Below are 26,942 nucleotides of genomic sequence, written 5' to 3'. Positions count from 1 at the left end.
TTCTCTTTTCTGAGTGTGGACTATCTACCTTCATACAGGTCTCAGGTTTGGGGCCAGGCTAGCAGGCAACAGAAAATCATTTCTGGTTAATGTAAGCCCTAGGAAGCATTTACTGGAAAGTTCCTGGAGAGTGAGCAGAGGAGCTGAATGGCCAACCCTTGGGCTATGTGGCTACTGAGCACGTGAAACTTGCTAGGTTCTAAGCGTAGAATAGACACTGGATTTGGAAAACTTAGTATGAAAATAAGAGTGTAAAATATCTCAGTCATTTTTATGTTGATTACATGTTGAAATGACATTTTGGGCACGTTGGGTTAAATAAAATGTATTGTTAAAATTAATTTCTCGGCCGGGCGCGGTGGCTCAAGCCTGTAATCCCAGCACTTTGGGAGGCCGAGATGGGCGGATCACGAGGTCAGGAGATCGAGACCATCCTGGCTAACACAGTGAAACCCCGTCTCTACTAAAAATACAAAAACTAGCCGGGCGAGGTGGCGGGCGCCTGTAGTCCCAGCTACTCGGGAGGCTGAGGCAGGAGAATGGCGTGAACCCGGGAGGCGGAGCTTGCAGTGAGCTGAGATCCGGCCACTGCACTCCAGTCCGGGCGACAGAGCGAGACTCCGCCTCAAAAAAAAAAAAAAAAAAAAAATTAATTTCTCGTTTCTTCTCCCTAGGCTCAGGTGATCCTCCCACCTCGGCCTCCCAAGTAGCTGGGATTACAAGTGCGTGCCACCATGCCTGGATAATGTTTTGTATTCTTTGTAGAGATAGGGTTTTGACATGTTGCTCAGGATGGTCTCAAATGCCTGGATTCAAGCAGTACTCCTGCCTCAGCCTCCCAAAGTGCTGGGATTACAGACATGAGCTACCATGCCTGGTCAATACTAGATTTAAAATTACATATGGGCTGGGAATGGTGGCTCACACCTGTAATCCCAGCACTTTGGGAGGCTGAGGTGGGTGGATTACGTGAGGTCAGGAGTTCAAGACCAGCCTGACCAATATGGTGAAACACCATCTCCACTAAAAATACAAAAAACTTAGCTGGGTGTAGTGGCGTGTGCCTATACTGCCAGCTACTTGGGAGGCTGAGACAGGAAAACTGCTTGAACCCAGGAGGTAGAGGTTGCAGTGAGCCGAGATAGTGCCACTGCATTCCAGCATGGGCAACAGAGCAAGACTCCATCTCAAAAAATAAATAAATAAATAAATAAATAAAAATTACATATGACTTACATAATTACTGTCATCTATATTACTATATACTACAGTACTGCTGGACAGTGCTGTGACTAGATTAATTCCACAAGGAAAAGAGCCATAGCAATACTGTTCATCACTCTAAACCCAGGACCTGGTATTGGGGCCAGGATATAGTAGGGGGTCAAAAAAGTGTTATTTGTTGGATGAATGTTTGACAGTCACATTTTCCATCAGCCCTGAAACATTTTAAACAGCCTGTGAAGGGAATGTGATCTAATTTAAATGTCAGTTTATATATTTAAAAAAAAAAAACAAAAAAACCCCCCAAAACCCCACCGTAACTCAGGCATGAAATTTGCAAGAAGGGGAAAGTAAAAGGGAGAATGAAGGGATCAGGGTCTCAGTCCCTTTTTTCTGAGGGATTAGGGGGATATTCTGACCTTTGTCAAGCCAAAAAAGGAAAAAGGAAAGGTCCTGCCCATCAGAGGCAGAGATACGATCATTCTCCACTTCCTGTGACCCTCCCCCTCTTTCTTTGCTAACAGACGGATCTATTTTTAGCTAGGCACATGGCCACCCAGAGTCCAAACATTTTCCAGCCTCTCTGGAGCTGGCTTTGGCTATGTAAGTTCTGGCTCATGGGATGTAAACAGAAGTGTCAAGTAACTTTTGGGAACTTTCCTTAAAGGGAAGTGCTATGTCTCTTTCCCCTTCTCCTGGCTGGAATGCCTGGAACCTCAGCAGCCACATTGAACCATGAGGAATGGTGGAGGGGTGGTGTAGTGGAAGGCTGGGAGGGGCCTGGGTCCCTCCCCAACAACTTGGTGAACTGTTCTATCAGCCTTGGAATGCCTACTGTGGACTTTTTATGTCAGAAAAGAAAATCCTATGTATTTAAGGCTTGTTGACTTGCATTTTTTGGTCACCTTGTCCTAACTGGTGACTGGTGCCTACCAGCTTTACATCGCTATCACTGGAAGGGACCACTCAGCTACCTTCAGAACACTCAAGTACTTTCCGGGACAGGGTTTGCTCCAAGATGACTGGATTTCTTTACCATCAGCTGTTGATTTATTTTTTTGAGACAGGGTCTCTCGCTCTGTTGCCCAGGCTGGAATGCAGTGGTGTGATCTTGGTTCACTGCAGCCTCCACCTCCTGGGCTCAATTGATCCTCCCACGTCAGCCTCCTGAGTAGCTGGGACCACAGATGTGTGCCATGACGCCCAGCTAATATTTTTTATTTTTTGTAGAGATGGCGTTTTGCCATGTTGCCCAGGTATTGATTAAAAAAAAAAAAAAAAATGGCAAGACCTTTAGAAGGTACAAAATTAGAAAGGTACAACAGAACAGAGTGAAGCCTGGGCAACATGGTGAAATCCCATCACTACAAAAAAAAAAAAAAAAGAAAAATTAGCTGGGCAATGTGCCTGTAGTCCTACCTGCTCTGGAGGCTGAGGTGGGAAGGACTGCTTGAGCCTGGGAAGTGAAGAGGTCGCAGCGACCCGAGGTCATCATGCCACTCTACTCTAGCCTGGGCGACAAAGCATGAACCTGGCTGGAAAAACAAACAAACGACAAAACAAAACAAAACAAACAAACAAAAACTAGAGTCACTTCCTACCTCTGTCCTTGTCACCCAGCTTCTGTTCCATTTTTTTTTTTTTTTTTTTTTTAAACAGGGTCTCACTCTGTCACCCAGACTGAAGCACACTGGCGTGATCTTGGCTTACCACAACCTCTGCCTCCCAGGATCAAGTGATTCTCTTGCCTCAGCCTCCTGAATAGTTGGGATTACAGGTGTGCACCACTACTACCTGGCTAATTTTTGTATTTTCAGTAGAGACGGGGTTTCACCATGTTGGCCAGGCTAGTCTTAAACTCCTGACCTCAAATGATCCACCAGCCTCGGCCTCCCAAAGTGCTGGGATTACAGGCATGAGCCACTGCGCCCGGCCCTAACATATTCTTTTAAAGAGAGAGAAAAATGTTAAGTTCCCCCTTATGGGATACCTTCTTACATAATCTAAATACATTAGGTGTTATCAACATCCGTACCTCTACAAAAAACCTGCCGGTCTGAATTATTCTGGTCTTACTACCTGTGACTCTAAAATGAGATCACACTTACTTTATGGCCTGCATTAAAGTGTTCAAGCCCTCAACCACGCAGTGGCCAACATCCATCCCCTTCCCTAACCCTTCTCCTCCCCCATGTAAAATACTTCCCACAACCTACTGATTGAGCAGACAGCTGGGTAGTTGCTATGTCTAGGGAGGCTGGATCCCAAGTCCACCAAGCTCTACTTGGGGTCAAATAAAAAGAGCCAGAGGATTGGTTTTTAGTTGTGAATTCACAGACCATGTTTTCCAGTAAAAAATAATGTCACTGTATTAATAACTGCAAACATTTAATGTGTATTATGTGCCAGACACTGTACTAAGACCTTTTTATGTGTAATCACCTTTAAAACTCACAATGACTCAATGAGTCAAACACTACTAAACAGTATTCCTATCTTATAAATGAGTCAAGTGAGGCAAGGAGAGGTTAAGTAATTTGTTCATATTCACCAGATGGAAAGGGGGAATTGGGACTCGGCATGGTGGCTCACGCCTGTAATCCCAGCATTTTGAGAGGATTGTTTGAGCCCAGGTGTTCGAGACCAGCTGGGCTGGGAACATATAGCAAGACCCGTCTCTATTTAAAATGAAAAAATAAATAAATAAAAATTAAAAAAAGAAAGGGGGAGTTGAGATTTAAATCCTGACACTCTGATTGTAGAACTCAGGCTCATAACAAGATGACCCTGACCAGATGGTAAGCTCCATTCATGCAGGGACCTTCCTCAAGGGCATAGTGCACTGCCTGGCACAGAGCAGAAGTGTAGCAAGTATTAATGGATTCAAATGTTCACATGCTAACACTGCCAGTAGGTTGGGGAAAGGACGGTGGCAACCTTTCCCAGTGACTGCAGGCTTGTGTCCTCACTCAGGGCACACTCCCCAAAATCCAAGCCTAAGGCAAGGAAGCCAAATTAGTGTCATGAGAGGCCCTGGGGGAGGAGTTGGAACCGGAGGGCTACAGCCACAGAGGGACCTTTCTGTACCCTGGTGGGGCCTGATGTGCCCACAGGAGCATAATCCCTTGATCTGCAGCTTTCACCCCGGAGTGTGCTGGACACACTTCTGCACATTGAACCTGAGCCTCTTTGCTTCACCTGCTTCTGCGGAATTCCTTTTAGATGTATTAACATTTTTTTTTTTTTTTTTTTTTTTTTTTTTGAGATGGAGTCTTGCTCTGTTTCCCAGGCTGGAGTGCAATTGTGTGATCTCGGCTCACTGCAACCTCCGCCTCCCTGGTTCAAGCGATTCTCCTACCTCAGCCTCCCCAGTAGCTGGGATTACAGGCGCACGCCACCACACCTGGCTAATTTTTCTATTTTGAGTAGAGACAGGGTTTCACCACGTTGGCCAGGCTGGTCTCCAACTCCTGACCACAGGTGATCCACTCGCCTTGGCCTCCCAAAGTGCTGGAATTACAGGCATGAGCCACCGCGCCTGGCCAGATGTATTAACTTCTAATTCACCTGTTGTGTTTACTGCTGCACCCCTAATACCTAGAACAATGCCTTGGAAGTAGCAGGCCTTAAATCTTTGTTGAATGAATAAAAGAAAAGTTAAGCTATGCACCTGATCCTGGCCAGGTGGCACTTCCAGACTCTGGACTTGAGTCCTTTCAGCGCCTCCTACTGGGGATGGATTAGCTCAGGGGGCACTTTATTTCCTACATTTCTAAGTCACAGGGGTGGGGGTAACAGGGGCATTCACTGTTGACCGCCAGCACCCGGAGAGGTGAGCTCCTGGTTCTTATTCTAGGAGTTAGAGCCCATACAAGACCAACATCCTTTTTCACAACCCACAAGGATGATTCTGCTATAGTTTTAGGTAACGCAAATATTTCCTCTCTTGGGTTTTGGTTGAAAAATAAAGAGGTCTGCCAACAGACAGCAAAAATCAAGAAAAATAAACATACAATGCCAGGTTCAATCAGACAAGAATCAATGTGAATACACATGGATAAACCCTGAAATAGAAACATGGCACCATAGTTTAACTGACAAACATACTGAAAGAGTCCGGAATGTTGCTCCCACTCTTAAAGTGCTGAACACAGCAGGGGGCTGTAACTGAGTCAGGAGCTATTTTAATCTCCCTTGTAAAAAAGACATAAAAATGGCAAAGAACTGGACAGACTGCTAGTCAAGAATATGTAACTGTTCATGGATGAGATGGAATTCACGCGTATTTTTATTTCTTCCAAGCAGGTACAGAGACTCAAGTGTAACCCTTTGATTGAGCTCTCACGCTTGAAGATGTGCTGCTACCTGGCCTTTGAGCTCTGTGCTGGCATAAAGCCCAATGCCTGGGCAGGGCAGATGATCATAGTAGGGAGAATTTTAATACCAGTCATGGGACACAGTGGGGAGCACAGACAGTAGGGTTTACCAGGCAATGCTGTTGATGTTGACAGTCCTAGCAAGGCTGGCAGTTCCAGGAAGAGGACCAGCACCTCCAGGACGTATGACTTCCCACGGGTGATGTGACCCTTCACATAACCATTCTGCTCCGAGGTCTGCCTTGTTCCCAAGTGCTATATGCTGATCCGTACCCATCACAATCACACACGTCTCACACAGACTCAAGACTCTGCAGCACCCAACTGAGTACTCGCTCAAGCAAGATGAAGCTCCTTGGCGGTGCCATCTTTATTATTCCCAGCCACAAGTTATAGCCACAACCTCTCTTCCATTTAAAGTGTGCGTCACCAGCAGAAGAAAACGGGTGCCAAAGTTCCCTCCCATGATTCAATTCTACTCTCCCCTGGTCTTCGCACGGATCCCAGTGGTCCTGACTCAGATCAAGCCTACAGCTTACTTCCCAGGCACGCTTTCAGGAAGGCAGTTGGGGTGGGGGTGCCCCTTTATGGCTCTTCCCAGGTTACATGAGAAGCAGTGATCTCCATGGGGTCTCAAGTAGAAGCCCTGAATTAGTGTTCATTAACAAACTTAATCCTTTGTCCTAAACCAGGCTCTAGCTCAACTGAAAGATAAAGGGGGGTTAAACATTAAGAAAAATGGCATTTTTTCACGTCACTGATACCCCAAGAGAAGTTAATAGGTCTACCTTGTAGATGCAGGGAAATCATAAAGTCAAACTACAATTTTTTATAAGAACTAATTAATTTTTTTAAGCTTTTTTTTTTTTTTGAGACAAGGTCTTGCTTTGTTGCCCAGGCTGGAGATTAGTGGCACTATCTTGGCTCACTATAACCTTCACCTCCCAGGCTCACGTGAACCTTCCACCTCAGCCTGCCCAGTAGCAGGGACTACAGGCATGTGCCACCATGCCTGGCTAATTTTTGTATTCTTTGTAGAGACGGGGTTTTGTCATGTTGCCCAGGCTGCTCTTGAACTCCTGGGCTCAAACTATCCACCCTCCTCGGCCTCCCAAAGTGCTGGGATTATAGGTGTGAGCCACAGCACTCAGCCCAAACTACAAATTTTAATAGAATGTTAAACCCAACCACCGGCCAAAAATCACTTAGGTCAAGAATTCTTAATCCACAGTCTCATCAGTATGAAGGGAAAGCACTCATTCTAACACAGATCCAAGAACCAATGGCTACCCCAGATACCTTAACAGCATCAACTCAGAACGTCAGAAATCAACTAGAGATCATCCAAGGAACGTAAGTATAATTCTATAAAAAACCATCTCATCCCCATCGCAGCAGGCTCCAAACTCCAGTGAGGCTTCCATAGGCCATGGAGAATGGGTTTGGCTCTTGTCACAGGGTAGAGCCCCATGATAGGGGTCTGAGGTAGATGAAAACAACAGGGTAGCCAGGGGCATCTACAGAAGATGTTACAGAGCTGCCTGGGCCTCATGACAGTTGCAGCTCAGTTACAAACCCCAGACGGCTCTATTTGCTTAAACCAGTTTTTCCAGTGACTCTTACATGCTGGCTTTCCTGGTTTCTATAGATGCTTGGTTTCAAAAATAAAACTAAAATAACAAAAATTCCAAATCCCTCAACTGGAACAAATAAATAATAGTAACAATATTTACATGAGTATGTCACATTGAGAGATTCCAGCATGACCAAGGAATGGAAAATCCAAGAACGTGCCCTGGCCTGTGCAGGGCTCAGGCCTGGCTCACTGTCAGGTGTGAAGACACCACGGGGAGCCGATGGATGTATGCAGTGAGCTGGGATGGGCCATGACACCTGGCTGGGGCTTAAGTCCAGGTAGGCAGGGTGTGCAGGAGCTGTGGGGCTGTCCATAGATTGAGTTTCAAGCAAGCAAACAATAAAACCCTCAGCACTCCCAAGCAGTATGGCACAGTCAGGGTCACTGGTGTGCGCTGCACCCTATCAGAGGAGGAGCCGCTCCTGGGGATGCCAAGGGGGCTTCTTTGATTGCTGGCATAGGTGGGGACCTCAGGACCCCCGTCCCAGGGAGCACAAAACTCTTCACATTAGCTGCAGCCAGGACAAGGAGTCAAGGTCAGGCATGGTCCCTCTTTCCTTGGACTATGTGACAAGGGGGATGTGGAATTCATTTGTGTCGAAGATCAGCGGCCTCTTGGGAGGGTTTGGGTCCCTGTCGGCCTTGTGGAGCAGCTTGAAGAGCCCGGTTCCAATGTTCATTGGGATTCCCATGATGATGCACTCAGACACCCCTGAAACCAACCAGAATGAACATCAGAGAGCCTCTAAACACAAGCTACATTTTCAGGAAGAAAGACTATTGGCTTAAGTGTCAGAAAATTAGGATGTGAGTCCCAGCGCCACTCCACATCAACTGGCTGAACTCTGGAAAATCCCTTTCCTTCCAATCTAGAAAAGAAGGGTGGCTGTGGAGTGCAGGCCGGGGGGATTATATGCTTTCAGGGAAGAGCAGTGCCTGCTCACAGCCCAGGAGTTTGTTGGAGAGTCAGCTCCACCAGTTCTCCTCTCCCACCTAAGCCAAAGGCACCCTGGGAGGGCCGTGCCTTTGAGAATACAACTTAGCAAGAATACGAAAGGATGCTCAGGAAACTCTAAGTTTGCCACCCAGTGCTTCCTTAACTTAGAGCCTACAAGAAAAGCAAACAACTGGGACAGTAGTGAGTAGAATACAATCCCTTGGAAACTGCAGCAGGCAGCTGTTAGCTGTGCTCAGGGGAAGGGGCCAGGCCAGGCTTAAGAGCATCTGAGCCTTGATGATCTACAGCACTGATGAGAAACACCCAGAAGGCAGGGCACTTATAGAGTTACAGGAGCAAGGGGGTGGTGCAGATTCTTTCTCCAAGCCCCATGTCAACCTGGCATAAGCCTTGAGTCTGCGACGAGCAAGCAAATGGCTACTGTCTTATAGACTTTGTGCTAACAAGGAACCAAAGAGGCAAACAACTAAAGACCAACATGCAATGAGGGCGAACACTGGGTTACAATGTGCTGAAAGACCAGGAGGAGGGGAAAACTTCAAATTGGGGGTGGGGTGGCAGCCAGGCAGTCGAGGAGGTTACTGGCGGTGTGTGGGGCCGCAGAGCTGCAGCAAGGGCCCTGTTTCCAGGTGTCAGGCTTGAGTGCTGGGTCTCAGCCCTGTTGTCAGGCAGACTCACTCTTCTCCTGGCCCTGGGCCTTCTTCCAGTCTTCCATGTACCTCCCTCTCGCCCCACTCTAACTGCTGCTCCTTTTTCTTTCCCTTCATGCTCGTTTTTATTTTGAGACGGAGTCCTGTTCTGTCGCTCAGGCTAAAGTGCCGTGGTGCAATCTTGGCTCATTGCAACCTCTGCCTCCCAGGTTCAAGAGATTCTCCTGCCTCAGCCTCCCGAGTAGCTGGGATTACAGGCGCCTGCTCCCGTGCCCGGCTAATTTTTGTATTTTTTAGTAGAGATGGGGTTTCACCATCTTGGCCAGGCTGGTCTCAAACTCCTGACCTCGTGATCCACCCGCCTTGGCCTCCCAAAGTGTTGGGATTACAGGCGTGAGCCACTGCGCCTGGCCCAAGCTTGTTTTTTAAAAATATTTAAATAGACATGAGGTCTCATTATGTGGCCCAGGCTGGTCTCAAACTCCTGGGCTCAAGTGATTGTCCTGCTTCAGCCTCCTGAGTAGCTGGGGCGACAGCAACACCATGCCTGGCTCTCATCCTTCTTTATCTTAAAGAATTATGTAATATTTCTTTCCCTCCATTTCTAATCCATGTCCCTTTTGAAAACAGAAACTTAATCTTAGAGGCAAAAAATAGGTATACACTCTAATGATGCCAATCTATACAAAAGCAGGAGGTAAGAGAGCAAAGGGCTACTGGGAAGCAGAGCTCTGGCCTGGAAACGGCAGCCAGACTTGGAATCTCTGCGGTCCTGATTAGTGTGTGCCCTGGGGCAGGCTGCTGACCCTCTCGAACTCCAGCCCCTCACCAGCTCCCACCGCAGGCCTGCAGGGTCTTCCTGTGGAATCAGAAAGGCTCGAGCAAAGCTTAGCAGTCAGTGCTGGTCTCACAGAAGAGGCAGGGAAGCCAGACATTGGGGAGAATTCCCCTCGTGCTCCCTCTCCCGCAGGCCAGTACAGCCCCATCAGAGCCATGCTTTGTTGAGTGGTGGGGATGAGGCATGGTGCAGAGCAAGGCTCTGCTGGTAGACTCGACAGCAAGCTAGGTCACCTTGGTCTTCTGACTTGTCAAAGGGCTTAATATCCACACCCCACGGGTGGGTTGAGATACTTAGCACATATGGTGCCTGGCACAGGGGCTGAGCAGGCATCGATGGGCTACCTCCCAAGGACAGCAGGACACTCTGCTCTGCCCAGTGCCCAGCCAGTACCCTCTCCTGTCAGCCCTGGTGTCATACACAGGGGTCAGGATCAGTGTGATTAACTACAAAGTCAAGGGCTAGAAAAATTCTTACATGCTCAGGGTTGCTCTTTTCTTCTTGGACCAAAAACCATCTGTGCTGACAGAGGGAAGTCATCCAACAGATGTAAACGGGGATGCAGGGTGCTACAGTCAGGCTTTGGAGATAAAAGATCCAGCAGTTCCAATTCATGATCTATGACATTATTCTTGAAAAAATAAATGCTCTGCCACTGAGTTTCTTTTATTCCCTTAGAAGCCTAGACATGGTCTAAATCGTAAATAGTAAAGGCCTTTGATGCTGTTCATAGAAACATCAAACCTACCGCACACGGAGTCCTTCTGCCCGAAGTAGGCAGCGTCAAAGAGATGGTCAGCTGTCTTCTCAAAGGAGGCCAGCATCAGCACACTCTCCTTCATCTTGGCCAGGCCAAACCTAGTGATGCCTAGGACTTCACCCTGCGTCAAGGCAGAAAGAGTCACGGTGGTACTCACGCCAATGGCAAAAGCTTGAAACCAAAGCACGGTGCACCTTCAATACAATCAACAAAAATCCTCCAAGACCCAGCGTCAGGTGTGAAAGGCCCTGGGGAGCTATGTGTCCGCCCTCTGTGTCCCACTGAGGTGGTCAGTCATCGGCAACATGGAACTTCACACTCGCGTCCAGATGCCACCAGAACAAAGAAGAATTGAGAACTAGAATTCAGAGACTAACTTTAAAAAAGGGGAGTACTTCTGAAGAGATTTCTTATGGCTCAAAGAACTAAAAAAAAAAGAATGTAAAAACTTCAAGTATGAAGATAATTAATTAAATTTAGGTAATTCTATTCAAAGGAATATTGTGCCATAATTTTAAAAGTATATTTATTAAAACCATGACACAAGATGGAAAATATTTGTGATGTTAAACAAAAACTGCATGCACACTGTTTCCTGCAACTAAAGTAAAAGATACATAGAGAATAGGACTTCACAGAAGATGTCGAACCGACAGCCATTTCCCTCACCTGGTTTCTAAATATTCTGTAATACACTATCAACTTGTTTGGGGAAGCCTTATGAAAACCTGCTGCCCTAAGGCACAGCTAGAGGGAAATACATTTTTTTGGAAAAGAGAGAAAAAAAAATCAAAACACCAACCCACCTCAGCCTCCTGCCCCCAACTTCAGATCATGTTAACTTATTCTTTCCTGGGAATGGCTACAGAAGAGTGATGGATGGGTTTGATAAGAAAGAAACACCTCAACTTGCCATGGGACTCTCTGGGTTTTGGCAATGGCTAATTTTGCTTTAGGATGGATGACACTCAGGATAAGAATGGAACCAAGCTCCAGCTCTCTTCCCTCCACCGACTGGGTGTGAGTTTGCCATGAGGCTGTAATTCTCATACTGGGATTTGACCAGGACACCCAGCCTGATCAGCATACTTTGGTTTTTGAGCAATGTTCACATCTTATTTTCCCTCTCTGATGGTCCTCATAGCGGCGCATTCTACATGTCTTAGAAACTCCACAGGCTTATTCTCCTGAAAGTGAGTTTCGGGATGCCCAGGCAGCCCAGGGGCCTCCTGCCACACACCTTGTAGGTCATGAGGTCGGACAGCAGCATCACGTGCCTCCTGTCGATGCTCATGCCGTGGTTCACCATGGTGTACTGGATTTCATTGATGATGGTTGTCCGGGCAGCTTCGATGCCCAGAGTTTTCTCCACCTAGAGAGAGCCAGGAATGAGCAGAAACAGCCCCTTCGGGAGGCCACTGCAAATTCTCTCCACTTCCTCCTCTGCCCGGCAAGTTCAAAGCAAACCCTGTGCCGTTTTCCAGAAATGGATTGCTGGGCAATTTTTAGTTGTAGACCCAGGGCAAATGGGATGGTCAGAGAAGTATGCTGGGAACCAGTGGAAGGCCTGCAGATGGCACAAGGAAGACAACTTAACCCTAAGGCGACTCCGTGGGCTAAGCGGTACCTCATAGGTGTTATTGGAGGTGGTTCGGGTGCCCTTCACACCGTGCGTGGCCATGACTGCCCGCAGGTTATCACCTTCCACCAGAAGCTTGTACTTCTCCTTTCCACTCTGCTCGTCAATGTGTATGACAGCTCTGGACACCTCTGGAATGCCCTGCACCACCACCTGGATTCAGAGACAGAGAAGGCTGTGAGGACGGTGTGATCCATGCCCTGGGATGATCACCTTGATCACCCCAGCTTTCAGCAGTGGTCATCTGTGACACACTAGAGCTAGTTTTAGGGATAAGGGAGGGGACTGCGCCTCTTTCTAACATCAGTTTTTTGACAGAGCAGAGAGGAATCTAACAGACTAACTCCTTGGGGATAAGGCCAAGAAGAAATGAAGAAATGGGACTAAGTGACAAAGCCCTTAGGTCCCAGCCCTGGGTGTCACACCACAGGGAGATGCTGCGTCTCCATGAGAAGCGACTTCTGTTTCACCTTGGGGAGATCCTCTTTCAGGAACTGCAGCACGTAGTACATGGAGCTCTTGCTGTTCTCTCTGGGGGTGACACACACCACAGCCTCACCGTGAACAGCCACGTCGCCGGGCTTCACGCGGAGCTTGGATGTACAGATGGAATATCGCACTGTCTCAGCGTTCACCTGCAACATGGCCAGGAGTAGGTGTTACTGAGAGGTTTGAGGGCTTCGATTCCAGTGTTTTTCATCCTTTATTTCATTATTGCCCCTCTAAGAGGTCCTTTTAGTCAGGTTTGTTCTAAGCACCCCCCACCCGCACCATGAAATTAATACCATAGATATACTACGTATCTGTTTTATGCACTATGTATATATATCTGTGCTTTACTCATAAAAATAGCATTTTTTTCACCTACCACAAAATATTTGCCCTTGAAAATTCATGCTCAATTCACGGCAACACACGCAACCTCTGTGGGAAGCTCTAGGGAGGCTGGAGGTTAGAGGCCAGGCTGATTAAAAGCTTCTGTGGGGCCTCCCCTTTACCTGACATTTCCACAATGGTTCACTTGCTACATTCCTGGATGCAACTCAGCTCTTCTGCAAAAGAGCCGCAAGGCAGGCAGCAAGAGACAGGCTAGAGAAATCCCCAAACTGGAGAGCAGGTTGCTGCATTTCAGAGTCAACTGTTATATGGGTAACATATGACCTTGGTGCATGAGAGAACGAACTGACAGAATGTGTTTTAAGGGCTAGTACAGCTTTAACTACCCGAGAGAAAGAAGAGGTGTTGGGAAGTTACTCAGTTTGCACCCCAAGTTGGTCTGTTTGTGAGAAAGGCGGATCATCTTTCAACTGTTGCCTATTACCCGTGCATGCCAGTTTAAGAAGGCAGGTTAATCTCCCCATCTAAACACATTTATTGAACTTCCTAGGCTAGCTGCCATGCTGGGCGCTGGGGACCCACAGATGAGTAAGAGAGCCAGCCCTAGGGTCCTTCCAGACACTGGGAAGAGGGGACAACAAGACCACTTATCATAATACCGTGTCACAGTGAACTGGTATTGTGGTCTGCACAAGATTTCAACTAATTTCCTGTGTGTCTTTAGATGGCTATATTTGCATCAAGGTCAGATTTAGAAAGAGAAAATGTAAGGGGACGACAGAATCACAAAAACTAGAAACCAAACAGAAGCTTCTGCAATGCTTCCTCTGTCTTGCTTAGCTCTTGCCCTAGTTTATCAGTACCTATCTTGGGACTAACAGGATGACTTCCTCTCTACATTTAATTATGTGACTCACTTCCAGTCTCAGAAGTCTAATCCGTTCCAGGGAGAGTTTGACGAGAATAAAGCAGTCATCAGGAAGAAACACTTCTTCAATATACTCGGAAATCTGGAGTGTCAAAAGATCAGAGTGTTAATCAGCCGCTTTCCCCTTTCCTAAGAGCATGTGACTGCTTGCTTTTTTTGAAGAGTTGGAGTAGTGTGCACGCCACAGGCTGGTCAATCCATGGCAGCTGATTTTTACACTTCCTTGCAATGTTGCTGAGCTAGTTTTCTTGTCATCAATAGGGATTTCTTCTTACCTCTCCCAAGAGGGTTTTCTCAATTCTCCCTTTCACAAGGCGAGCATAATCCGCGTCATCATCCTTGTCTAGCTGTGCTGTGATAATTGGAGTGCTGTTGAGAGGCAAAGGAAAAATGACGCTAGCACAAGGGAGGAGCCTGTTTGAAGACCACTGCTTTGTTAAACCCAAGTGCTATTTAGAATCATAATGTTACTAGCAACCTCAGTTTACTGAATATTTACTGTCAGGTATGCTACTAAGGGCTTCATATACATTCTCATTTAGACTTACTATTTTTGGTGGTCCCCAGGCAATCTACTCCTGAAGTGAATGAAAAGACTTTCAGAAAATTCTTCCTTAGAAAGTGAGCCCTGGTTGGGTGTGGTGGCTCATGCCTGTAATCCCAGAACTTTGGAGGCCAAGACAGGTGGATCACCTGAGGTCAGGAGTTCGAGACCAGCCTGGCCAACATGGCGAAACTCCGTCTCTACTAAAAATACACACATTAGCCAAGTCCCAGCTACTCAAGAGGCTGAGGTAGGAGAATCGCTTGAACCCAGGAGGCAGAGGTTGTAGTGAGCCAAGATCGCACCACTGCACTCTAGCCTGGCAACAGAGTGAGACAGAGTGAGGTTCTATCTCAAAAAAAAAAAAAAAAAAAAAAAAAGTTGGCCGGGCGCCGTGGCTCAAGCCTGTAATCCCAGCACTTTGGGAGGCCGAGACGGGCAGATCACGAGGTCAGGAGATCAAGACCATCCTGGCTAACATGGTGAAACCCCGTCTCTACTAAAAAATACAAAAATCTAGCCGGGCAAGGTGGCAGGCACCTGTAGTCTCAGCTACTCGGGAGGCTGAGGCAGGAGAATGGCGTAAACTCGGGAGGCGGAGCTTGCAGTGAGCTGAGATCTGGCCACTGCACTCCCGCCTGGGCGACAGAGTGAGACTCCATCTCAGAAAAAAAAAAAAAAAAAAAAGTGATCCCTACCTGTTTTTCTTTGGTCCTAACAAGCGTAACAAGCAGTTATTTTAGTTCTGTTCCTTATGTAAACTGACCACCCACACTTTTTTTTTTTTTTGAAAGGGGTCTTGCTCTGTTTCAGGCTGGAGTGTAGCGGCACGATCACAGCTCACTGTAGCCTCTACAGCCTGGTAGAGGATCAATCGATCCTTCTGCCTCAGCCTCCCAAGTAGCTGGAACCACAGGTGTGCACCACCATGCCTGGCTAATTTTTAAATTTTCTGTAGACTTGGGGTCTTCCATTGTTGCCTGGGCTGGTCTCAAACTCCTGGGCTAAAGTGATCCTTCAGCCTTGGCCTGCCAAAGAGCTGGGATTACAGGCATGAACCACCAGGCCTGGCCTGTAAAGTGACCTTTTGTATATTACAATTTCCCTCATCCCTCTCCTCTCCCATCACCGCTTCTCCAGGAACACCTCCAACCCCTCTGATCACTGGCCATCAGCTTCTGTCCTCACTGTTCTGGACAGGATCCCCAGAATACACACCTGGGACTGACTAATCTGACCAGCCTAGAAGGGGCAGGCAGAGCTCCTAACACCCTGGTTGTCTACAGTTGTGGTTCTACAACCAAGTATGGCTATCTCTCTTTTTTTTTCTTGAGACAGAGTCTCGCTCTCTCGCCCAGGCTGGAGTGCAGTGGAGTGATTTAAGTTCAACGCAAGCTCCGCCTCCCAGGTTCACGTCATTCTCCTGCCTCAGTCTCCTGAGCAGCTGGGACTATAGGCGCCCACCACCACGCCTGGCTAATTTTTTGTATTTTTAGTAGAGACGGGGTTTCACTGTGTTAGCCAGGATGGTCTCAATCTCCTGACCTCATCATCCACCCGCCTCAGCCTCCCAAAGTGCTGGGATTACAGGCGTGAGCCACTGTGCCCAGTTGACTATCTTTCATTTAATGCTATGTATCATTATTTTGTTAAATATAGATCACAGGTAAAAATCATGATTTTTGTCATCAAAGGCACTGTAAAACATTTCTATTTCTTCTAGCCTTACATCAACTAGAAATCCTATCATGAAATCACCAGGAGCTCACAGAATATGACCACAGGCCAAGTGGCAGATACTTCAGTCAGGCCTAGTTAGGCTGGAATAATGACATCAAAAGGATGAAATCTCCACTGACACATTGCTCCAGTTTTTCCAGTCATTTTTAACATTTTCTCTCTTCATGTTACTTGTGGCCATAAAAAAAAAACATTGCTTCTATTTTGACTGTATCCAGTTTAGACTTTTTCTTAAGTGGCTTTTTTAAAAACCAAAATAGGATTAACACAGCATGCATGCCACCCAGAGTTTGAGACACAGTCCTATGAGGATATCACACATATGCATGTGACACGAGGATTATTGTTTCTCAAGAAACAGCACAGGCATGTGTGGAACAAGAGGGAAATGAAAGCAGGCACCTGATGGCCTTGGAAGCATTGATGATCTCTTTAATCCGGGGCACGCCCAGGGTGATGTTCATGGAGGCCACACCTGCAAAGTGGAAAGTCTTCAGGGTCATCTGGGTGCCTGGCTCACCAATGCTCTGGGCACACAGAGCGCCCACTGCAGAACCTGGCTCCATCTGTGCCCTAGAAGGCAAAGGTATGGATAAGAATGCAGCATGCCAAAGAAAAGTCCAGCAAAACTGCTGGGGAGAGGCTTCGGGTTATCACCTTTCAACAGAGAATACAGATGCTATTAGGGTCGGGAAGGGTATGGTTGTGACAGAGAAAGAGCCTGGCATAGGTGCAGACAGGGGTAAGTAATGGTCAGAGAGGGGACGGCAATGCCACTCAATTCTGCATGGCTACTTGTGGTCAGCATGTAATAGATGCAGAAAATTGGCCGGGCGCGGTGGCTCAAGCCTATAATCCCAGCACTTTGGGAGGCCGAGACGGGTGGATCACGAGGTCAGGAGATCGAGACCATCCTGGCTAACATGGTGAAACCCCGTCTCTACTAAAAAAAAAATACAAAAAACTAGCCGGGCGAGGTGGCGGGCGCCTGTAGTCCCAGCTACCCGGGAGGCTGAGGCAGGAGAATGGCGTGAACCCGGGAGGCGGAGCTTGCAGTGAGCTGAGATCCGGCCACTGCACTCCAGCCTGGGTGACAGAGCGAGACTCCCTCTCAAAAAAAAAAAAAAAAAAAAAAAAAAAAAAAAAAAAAAAAAAAAATAGATGCAGAAAATCTAAGTGGTCTGCTAACCAATGGTACTGATGGCAAACAGAGCAGTGGCATCTGCCATATTCATTAGCAGTTACCCCATGGGGAGAAGACATTAAGAAATTTCCTTGCAATTATTTCCATATCTTGGAGTATTCAGCCTCGCAATTCATCAGACCCCCTAGAGAAAATGTGACAGAACCTGATCAAATACTGTCAGTTAACAAGTGAGCTGGTGCAGGGTTTTGTACACATGGAGAAACAGAAGGGATACGTGAGAACTATGTGGATGACAGTCAGTAAAAGACAAAAGCATCCCTACCTCATGTACTTGTCCCTACAGGTCTCCAAAAACTTTTCTACTTGGGTGGGGGTGATGCGGTCCAGCTGGTACAGCACACGGGGCTGGAAGAATACAAGCCAAGCATAGAGTTAGGGCCGGCAGCATCTACAAACAGCTCAGGGTTCTAACATGTCTTGGAGGGATATTACCTCTGTTGTGCCGTTATCATTGATGCCATATTTATCTCTGGTTTTCTTGATCTTCTCAGAGACCCCCTTAATGAATTTTTTTATTTCCTGAAAGATTACACAGCAAACATCATTTGTAAGTTTCACAGTCATTCAGATGACATAATTCATTTCATAAACCTCAGTTGTATATGACAAGTCTATCATATTTTAGTGTTAGCTCCATATATAGTATAAAGGACACAATCTGGATACTGCTTCTACTACAAAGTGGTTTTCCAAAGAACATACCACACTGTCCATACCCCAGACACACACTCCATTGGTTACGGTGTCTCTAAGGCCTTCTCCTCCAACCACTCTCATGGCACTATCTACAGAGCCCACACAGCACATGGGAGCCTTCATTCTTGCTCTCCAATGTGCCACGAGGGCTATAAGAGCACAGTTCAGGACAGGTACAACTGCAGCATTTATACTCTTCTTCTGTGGATTAATTTTTGAGGGTTTCTTCTGAAGCTATTATGATCAGTTTAAATACTACCAACTAAAGCGTAGCTTTGTTGACAGTTCATGCATTTCAAACACACTTTGAGCTTACCTTCATTTCAAAGAAAACACTCTCCAAACCCAGCTTATCTTTTCCCCTCTGGTAACCACCTCTCCCCACAGGCCTAGGCCTATGCTCTCTTCCCACACACAATTAGAAGTCTGTAAGGATTCCTGGAAACCACTGTCAAAGCCAGATGTGAAGCATCGGTATATGCTGCGATTCCCACTGTATTTAAGAATAGCACTCTCGGCCAGGCGCGGTGGCTCAAGCCTGTAATCCCAGCACTTTGGGAGGCCGAGACAGGCGGATCACGAGGTCAGGAGATCGAGACCATCCTGGCTAACACAGTGAAACGCCGTCTCTACTAAAAAATATAAAAAACTAGCCGGGCGAGGTGGCGGGCGCCTGTAGTCCCAGCTACTCGGAGGAGGCAGGAGAATGGCGTAAACCCGGGAGGTGGAGCTTGCAGTGAGCCGAGATCCGGCCACTGCACTCCAGCCCAGGCGACAGAGCGAGACTCCGTCTCCAAAAAAAAGAATAGCACTCTCAGCCCCAGGAGGATGACCAAGTAGAGCAAGAAGGTGAAAAATACACAGGTGGAAGATCAGAGCAGGGCTAGAGACTACAGCCCTGACTCCGGTTTTCTGGTGACCACTCAGATGGGTAAAACTATCTGTTTTAGGATTTACAGAGTGTCTATGAAAGAGACCCAGCCCACCACCACTCCTAAAGCCAGGATCAGCCAGCACCTTCCCCTGGGGAGCGCTCACAGGGAAGGAGCACTTACAGAGGAGCAGTTAACATCCTGCTCACAGTGGGTCAATCATCAAGGGCTACTCCGGGGTAGCAGAGTGGCTCTTAAAGCACTTCTCAGGGTGAGCCGATGGCACCTGCCATGCAGTAGCAACTGTCCTCCAGAGGCCATTATCCTGCCATCCTGGGAGCCGGCATTGGCTGCTCTGGTGTGGCCCAGGGACAGGACAGTCTCTGAGAATATGGGGAAGAGGAGATAGACTGGCCCTCCTTTGTAGCAGCAAGGAAATCACAGTGGCAGTAAGCTTGAATGGCACTCTGGCCAAATGCAGGCATCCAGCTGCTGTGTGTGGGTGGATGACTACAGACGCCCACACACGGAGGACAAGCAGGGTGAGGGCAGACTGCATTATGTGGTGGCTAAGAAGCTTTGTGAAGTTGTTTCTTGATTCTGGGGTACGCTGAGGGTCCCCCAGAGAGAAGGCCAGCATGCCTTGCCCAAAGTCCACTCAGCCTATTGTGTGGCTGAAAATGCCTAAGCCTGAACCAGGAGCCCATTTTCTCAAAAATAAAATCCTATAAGGTACCCACAGACAGCTTAAGACTTCCTAGCCCCATTCCATCCTAACTTTGCAAAAAGAAATCTCATTAGCCTCCTAACTAGCCATTTCTAGTGACTACCCTTTCTACAAGCAAAACGCTAGAACTTTATGTTATTGTTTAAATAGCCTTAGCATCTGTGTCCACATGGTCTTATGCCTTTCCCAGCCAGCTGCTACCCAACTTGGCAAGACCTCCCTGTGAGGTGGCATGGCTTTAGTCCCACCACCCTAGAGCAGAGGGCACTGAAGGGCTGAATGAGGTCAGTGCTTGGCCAAGGCAACCAACCTCTCCATGAAGTCAGATGCTTTCTTCAAAGTCTTTTCTCTGAACAGGGGTTTCTTCAATGTAATCTTTGCCTACTGGGAAATTCCGTCTGTCTCCCAGGAGCCCAGGCAGCCAAGGGGCTAGCTCGGGGGCCCATCACATTCTGGCTGTCAGTTCCCATGAATACTGCTTTCTCATGACTGCCTGTGTTGGCCAACTCTCTTTCTTCCCACTGAGAAAGTGCAGAGACCCATGGAGGGTGACCCTGCAGCCCAATCATTGTTCTACACAGAAAGGGCTTTTTATTTAAGAAGTTTTACCAGCTGGGTGTGGTGGCTCATGTCTGTAATCCCAGCACTTTGGGAGGCTGAGGCAGGTGGATCACCTGAGGTCAGGAGTTCGAGACCAGCCTGGCCAACATGGTGAAACCCCGTCTCTACTAAAAATACAAAAATTAGCCGGGTATGGTGGCATGTGCCTGTAGTCCCAGCTATTTGGGAGGCTGAGACAGGAGAATCGCTTGACCTTAGGAGGCGGAGGTTACAGTGAGCTGAGATCGTGCCACTGCACCCTAGCCTGGGTGATAGAGTGAGACTCTGTCTCAGAAAAAAAAAAAAAAAAAAGAACTTTTAGTAATTCACAAGAACTTTAGAGTTCTCAAGAAACTCTTTTTAAAGAGAAACTCTCCAGAGTCCTTGTTATTAATGATGAGTCTGACACCATGTTTTCGATACAGTCACCTTTTGCAAACCAGAGATGAAAAATAAAGCTGGAGAGGGCAGTAGGACAACCTCTCCCGGCACGGCTCTAACAGAACATTCAAAGGCATTTGCACTTGCTGCCACTGAATTTTTCCTCTGTATATTCAGTGTAAGAGGGGGCTTTGCCTGGCAGTGGCTGGGTCCTTTTGAGAAAGGTCCCAAAAGCCCTTTTGGCCCAGATGTTGCTGTTTGATCATCAGTTGTTAAAAGCTGCCTTACCTGTTGGCACAGGAAAAACAGGAGCAGAACCTAAGGCCAAACCTTAGACCCAGAAGGTTTTCATCTGCAAGGGACTATGCACACATATGGAGTAAAAATAACACACCTAAAACAATCTGCCGGCTTAGGCACTGGGAATGACATAGCTCAGCTTTCACCCCAGTGGACATGCTTCCCATGGGTTTCCTGAATGACTTTCCCTACACAAAGGTTCTAGAAATTAGGTTTAAAAATTAAAAAAGAGGCCAGGCGTGGTGGCTCACACCTGTAATCCCAGCACTTGGGGAGGCCAAGGCGGGAGGATCACGAGATCATGAGATGGAGACCATCCTGGCTAACAAGGTGAAGCCCCGTCTCTACTAAAAAAAATACAAAAAATTAGATGGGCGTGGTGGGCGGGCGCCCATAGTCCCAGCTACTCAGGAGGATGAGGCAGGAGAATGGCGTGAACCCAAGAGGCGGGGCTTGCAGTGAACCGAGATCACGCCACTGCACTCCAGCCTGGATAACAGAACAAGACTCTGTCTCAAAAATAAACAAATAAAAATAAATAAATAAATAAAAATTTTAAAAAAAGAAAACTGCTCACTTTTTGGAAATGAAAAGTGAAACAATCTGCTAAAAATTCACACTGAGTCAACCCATGCATACTAGAGGGAACAAACTCACAACATGGCTACTGGCAGGCAATTCATCACACGATTAACCAGAAGTTAGCGTCTCATGCTCCGCAGCAGGCCTATGAGCACGGGCATCTGCCTCTGGCAGGGACCAGGGCTCAGTGCCACTCAGGAGTACCTCTGTCACCTCAGCTCTGATACGGGCTAGGGCTGGAGAACATTCACGGGCTCAGACACATCTGTTCTGGCCAGTGGATTTTGGACCCTCTCGGCAAATCTGAGCTCATCAGATTGTGAGCTGCCGGTGGCAAGGACATGTTTAGTCATCCCTGCATCCCCAGGATCTGTGGACTGTGTGACATATGGTGAGGGCTAAACCAGTGCTCACTGAATAAACAAATGCTGCCGGGTAGGAGGTCACCTGTTAAAGCTTTTCAAGGGCAAGAAAGGAACCAGTCCAAAGCAAAGCAGTGTTTGCCAGAATCGGGACAGAAACCTGCTCTTTCTGGTGCTGGCAAATGCTGGGGTGCTGCTGGAGTGGGCCCTTTCTGTTGACGTTCACAGCATGCTAAGCACGTTACCTCGTTATAGCTCTCACAACCTGTCTCAGTTAAGGTCTTCGAGGACAAACAGATAAATACGTGAACATAAGCGTGAAGAAAAACCAAATTACAACTCTAATTTGTTAGTTAAAAAAAAGGAATAGAAAGCCTTTGGAGGAGAAAAACAGACAAAGGCACCCAACCTTGCCACACTCTTGATTTTAAAATCTGGAAGAGTCTCTTTTTCACCTTTCATACCTTGACACATGAACACAAGAAGCGAGGAGCTTTCTTAACACAAATATTTAAGCTTCACTTGCTGTTTTTATTTTTGATCTACTGAAAGAGACACATTCTTCTTTGGCCTGCTGATCTTGTGCTACATTTGAATTACCAATTAGTACACAAAGGAAACCATTTACTGATTTCTGTATCCCTTTGCTTTTGATCCTAACCATGATTATAAACATGAAGGAGCTGCCTGAGCAGGTCAGAACTATTAAAAAAAAAAACAAAAAACAAACCAACCAAAAAACCTTAAGAGGGTATCAAGGTAATAGCTCCCTGGAAGAATAGAAAAGGCTGATTCAATGGAGTTTTGATCCATAAAACGGCAAAAGAAAGAGCAGTTTAAAAGGTGTCAAAACAAGACTACTACCACTAATAATTATTGGGATTCAGAATGATTGAGGGAAGAGTTGGCTCACAGGATAGAGTGGGTAGTAGGCTGGTGTTGGGACAGGGCTTAAACAAAATCAGCATTTTTCTTCTAAAAGGGGAAAAGAACATTTTTCTTCTAATAGGGAAATGGCTTGACTGAAAGACATAAACTAAGAAAGTCAAGAGATAAATTCTGGCCGGGCGCGGTGGCTCAAGCCTGTAATCCCAGCACTTTGGGAGGCCGAGACGGGCGGATCACGAGGTCAGGAGATCGAGACCATCCTGGCTAACCCGGTGAAACCCCGTCTCTACTAAAAAATACAAAAAAACTAGCCGGGCGAGGTAGCGGGCGCCTGTAGTCCCAGCTACTGGGGAGGCTGAGGCAGGAGAATGGCGTTAACCCAGGAGGCAGAGCTTGCAGTGAGCCAAGATCCGGCCACTGCACTCCAGCCTGGGCGACAGAGCGAGACTCCGTCTCAGAAAAAAAAAAAAAAAAAAAAAAAAGATAAATTCTGCATGTTGGCTAGTGAGATTTTGCCTTGGCCATTTTTGAATGACTGCCTGTCATTTTTTTTTTGAGACGGAGTCTTGCTGTGTTGCCCAGGCTGGAGTGCAGTGGTGCCATCCTGGTGTACTGCAACCTCCACCTCCCAGGTTCAAGTGATTCTCCTGCCTGAGCCTCCCAAGCTGGGATTACAGGTGCCTGCCACCACGCCTGGCTAATTTTTGTATTTTTAGTAGAGACAGGGTCTCACCGTGTTGGCCTGGTTTCAAACTCCTGACCTCAAGTGATCCACCAGACTCGGCCTCCAAAAGTGCTGGGATTACAGGCGTGAGCCACCACGCCTGGTTCATTCTTGAACTTTTTAACAAAGGAACAACCCTACCTTAAAAAACAAAAACCCAGCTTATAAAATCCACTTGACAGTCCTTGGCAAACAGAGTTCTTTACAACAGCCAGGCTGGGTGCAATGGTCAGCACCTGGCAGAGCTCACCTGCAGAAAACTGTCCTGGCAGCAGAGGAACTCACTCTTCTTCGTGATGGACTCTGTGGTCAGGATCAGCTCGTTTTTGCTGAGAGCAGGCTCACTCGGACACGGGAAGACTGCCTCAAGTATTAAAAGAAAATTATATTATGTGTAGGGGCCACAGAGAGGGGGCAGGAGTAGATGACAGAACTTATAAGGGATAAAATGACCTTACCTGAGGTGAGCTTTTAGCAACCTGTGATTTTTCTTTCAAAACAAATTGTGGACTCTACCTTTCATGTGAAGATGAAAACTGGATAAATGGAGACTCCATCCTACGCAAAAATTTCTGGGCTATTCAGCAGGTATTGTCCTATCACTTCCCAGCCTTCGCCACCTCCCCGCCCCCCACTAGATTTACATTAAAAATATAAACTGTTATTTAAAAAACTCAAACATTTCAAGAGTGAAAATACTCTCCCACTTCTCAAGCTCATAAATTTCTTTTTTTTTTTTTTTTTGAGATGGAGTCTTGCTGGATTGCCAGGGCTGGAGTGCAGTGGCGCCATCTCAGCTCACTGCAACCTCCGCCTCCCAGGTTCAAGTGATTCTCCTGCCTCAGCCTCCCGAGTAGCTGGGACTACAGGCATGCACCACCATGCCCGATTAATTTTTTTGTATTTTTAGTAGAGACGGGGTTTCACCATCTTGGCCAGGATGGTTTTGAACTCCTGACCTCAAGTGATCGGCCCGCCTCGGCCTCCCAAAGAACTAGATTATAAGTGTGAGCCCTGACAGAATTTCCTCTTTTTTTCTCTCCTCTGCTTTGTCCAAGTTGACTCAATGTTTTAATGGCTGCATTATTATTCTTTTGTACAGACAGACCATCATGTATTTGAACTATCCTCTAGTGATGGTTTGCCTTTACTGTAAGCAGCCTGGAAAAAACATTCTTGGCATAGTTAGACCATTTCTAGAGGACAAAAGGAGTTTCTGTAAGGGAAACTACTGGGTCAGAAGGGACACATATTTAAAACTCAGACTGATACTGTCCAACTACTCTCCAAAAAGGTTGTTCCAAGTTATATTCTCAAAGTATATGAAGTGTGCCTGCTTTTCAATACCCGTGACTTACAAAACTGGTCTCTAGTGCGCTCTACTTGACACAGAGAGAAACCAAACAAAGTTCTCTTCTGCTGGCATTTGATTACTACCAACACTAGATTTTCAACTGAAAACAACTTTTTTTTTTGTCTTTTTTTTTTTTTTTTTTAAGACAGGGTCTTGCTCTGTCACCCAGGCTGGAATATAGTGGTGAGATCAGCTCACTGTGGCCTCAAACTCCTGGGCTTAAGGATTCACCTGCCCTAGCCTCCTGAGCAGCTGAAACTTCAGGTGCATGCCATCATCCTTGGCAAATTCTTTTTTTGTTTTTTGAGACGGAGTCTCACTCTGTTGCCAGGCTGGAGTGCAGTGGTGCGATCTTGGTTCATTGCAACCTCCAACTCCCTGGTTCAAGTGATTCTCCTGCCTCAGCCTCCCGAGTAGCTGGGATTACAGGCACGTACCACCACACCCAGCTAATTTTTGTATCTTTAGTAGAGATGGGGTTTCACCATGTTGGCAGGATGGTCTCCATCTCTTGATCTTGTGATCCGCCCAATCTCTGGCTAATTCTTTTTTTTTTGAGACAGAGTCTCTCTCAGTTGCCCAGGCTGGAGTGCTGTGGCTCGATCTCAGCTCACTGCAAGCTCTGCCTCCTGGGTTCATGCCATTCTCCTGCCTCAGCCTCCCGAGTAGCTGGGACTACAGGCGTCCGCCACCATGCCCAGCTATTTTTTTTGCATTTTTTTTTTTTTTTTTTTTTGAGACGGAGTCTCGCTCTATCGCCCAGGCTGGAGTGCAGTGGCTGGATCTCAGCTCACCGCAAGCTCCGCCTCCCAAGTAGCTGGGACTACAGGCGCCCGCTACCTCGCCCGGCTAGTTTTTTGTATTTTTTAGTAGAGACGGGGTTTCACCGTGTTAGCCAGGATGGTCTCGATCTCCTGACCTCGTGATCCACCTGTCTCGGCCTCCCAAAGTGCTGGGATTACAGGCGTGAGCCACCACACCCGGCCTGGCTAATTCTTTAAAAAATATTTGTTTAGAGATTGAGTTTTTACTCTGCTGCCCAGGCTCATCTCAAACTTCTCGTCTCAAGTGATTCTCCTAGTGCTGGCCTCCCAAATTGCTAGGATTCTAGGTGTAAGCCACTGCGCCTGGCCTTTTTCCTTTAAATATTGGAAATTTTTTTAAAAAATTGTTTTTTTCTTTTTTTTATAGAAATGGGGTCTCACTTTGCTGCCCAGGCTGCTCTTAAACTCGTGGCCTCAAGTGATCCTCCTGCCTTGGCCTCCCAAAGTGCTGTGATCACAGGCATAAGCCATTGTGCCTGGCCCTTCCCTTTTAATATTGGAAAATTATGCAGAGTAACACAAAGAAAAAAGATACTAATCCAGTGCTTGGGATTATAAATACTGAAGTATTTATTAACTGCAAGTGATAGTCCAAACAGTACTTCCATCCTAAAGAAACATCCTTAAAAACACTCTAACCCCAGATATAATGCTAAATCTTACTTTGATGTTGTCTAGAACCCTTTTAAACTCCAAAGGTTCATCTTTTCCCTCCATAGCTGCAGGATCTAAGCCATCTCCTCCGTAAATGAACTGGATAATATCGCCAGTAGAGCTTCGGACTGTCAGATCATACTGGGAGCAAAGATCTTCAAGAGATTTGACAAGCCTTCGCTAAAGGAAAAGGAGGAAAAAGCTCAGCTGCTTTGGGAAGACTAGTCACATGTGGAGAGGATAAGATTTGCAACTCAGGAGTCTCAAGGTTATAAGCACTTTAATCACATAAAAATACTTTATTAGAAATCCCTTAAAAAGAGTCCTCTCACCCCAAGAACAAGAGCAAGAATGCCTTACTAGCCTGTGCAGTGGGATTTGGAATATGCTCCAACCTCCAGCATTTTAGTGTATTTTAGAACACATGCAACTTAAGCCCCATCACCCACAAAGGACTCTGCAAACACTGTTTTCCTAGGCTGTTTTACCTTCCTTCTCTTTCTCCCTAAGGTATAAATTAATGCAATAGCTTTGCATTTCTAAACAGAACTTAAGCCAGGACCCCTGCAGACTTCAATATGAATTACAAAGAATCAGGTGCAGGCCCTCTTCTGGGACAGAGGGGGAAGAAGAGAGAACAG

At 46.8% G+C, this 26,942-nt stretch overlaps 1 protein-coding gene across 3 annotated transcripts in view; it reads right to left on the bottom strand.

Annotated features, from left to right (window-relative positions):
* Window positions 1-5,489: 5,489 nt before the first annotated feature.
* POLR3A (RNA polymerase III subunit A) overlaps window positions 5,490-26,942 on the bottom strand; it is a 51,914-nt gene continuing 30,461 nt past the window's right edge. For 2 of the 3 annotated variants that reach the window (XM_010363238.2, XM_030940192.1), the window contains 12 exons: window positions 26,311-26,481; window positions 23,720-23,833; window positions 17,770-17,856; window positions 17,600-17,682; window positions 16,533-16,703; window positions 14,122-14,215; window positions 13,836-13,928; window positions 12,552-12,716; window positions 12,070-12,234; window positions 11,683-11,814; window positions 10,431-10,563; window positions 5,490-7,948 (listed from right to left, as the gene is read on the bottom strand). In XM_010363238.2, coding sequence (XP_010361540.2) covers window positions 7,800-7,948; window positions 10,431-10,563; window positions 11,683-11,814; window positions 12,070-12,234; window positions 12,552-12,716; window positions 13,836-13,928; window positions 14,122-14,215; window positions 16,533-16,703; window positions 17,600-17,682; window positions 17,770-17,856; window positions 23,720-23,833; window positions 26,311-26,481 — 1,557 coding nt within the window. In that variant the 3' untranslated portion in view covers window positions 5,490-7,799. The remainder of the gene's footprint in view (window positions 7,949-10,430; window positions 10,564-11,682; window positions 11,815-12,069; window positions 12,235-12,551; window positions 12,717-13,835; window positions 13,929-14,121; window positions 14,216-16,532; window positions 16,704-17,599; window positions 17,683-17,769; window positions 17,857-23,719; window positions 23,834-26,310; window positions 26,482-26,942) is intronic. The other variant, XM_030940190.1, reaches the window with a different exon arrangement.

Source organism: Rhinopithecus roxellana, chromosome 11 (assembly GCF_007565055.1).
Source record: "Rhinopithecus roxellana isolate Shanxi Qingling chromosome 11, ASM756505v1, whole genome shotgun sequence".
NCBI lineage: Eukaryota > Metazoa > Chordata > Mammalia > Primates > Cercopithecidae > Rhinopithecus > Rhinopithecus roxellana.
This window is presented reverse-complemented; position numbering and strand designations above follow the sequence as displayed.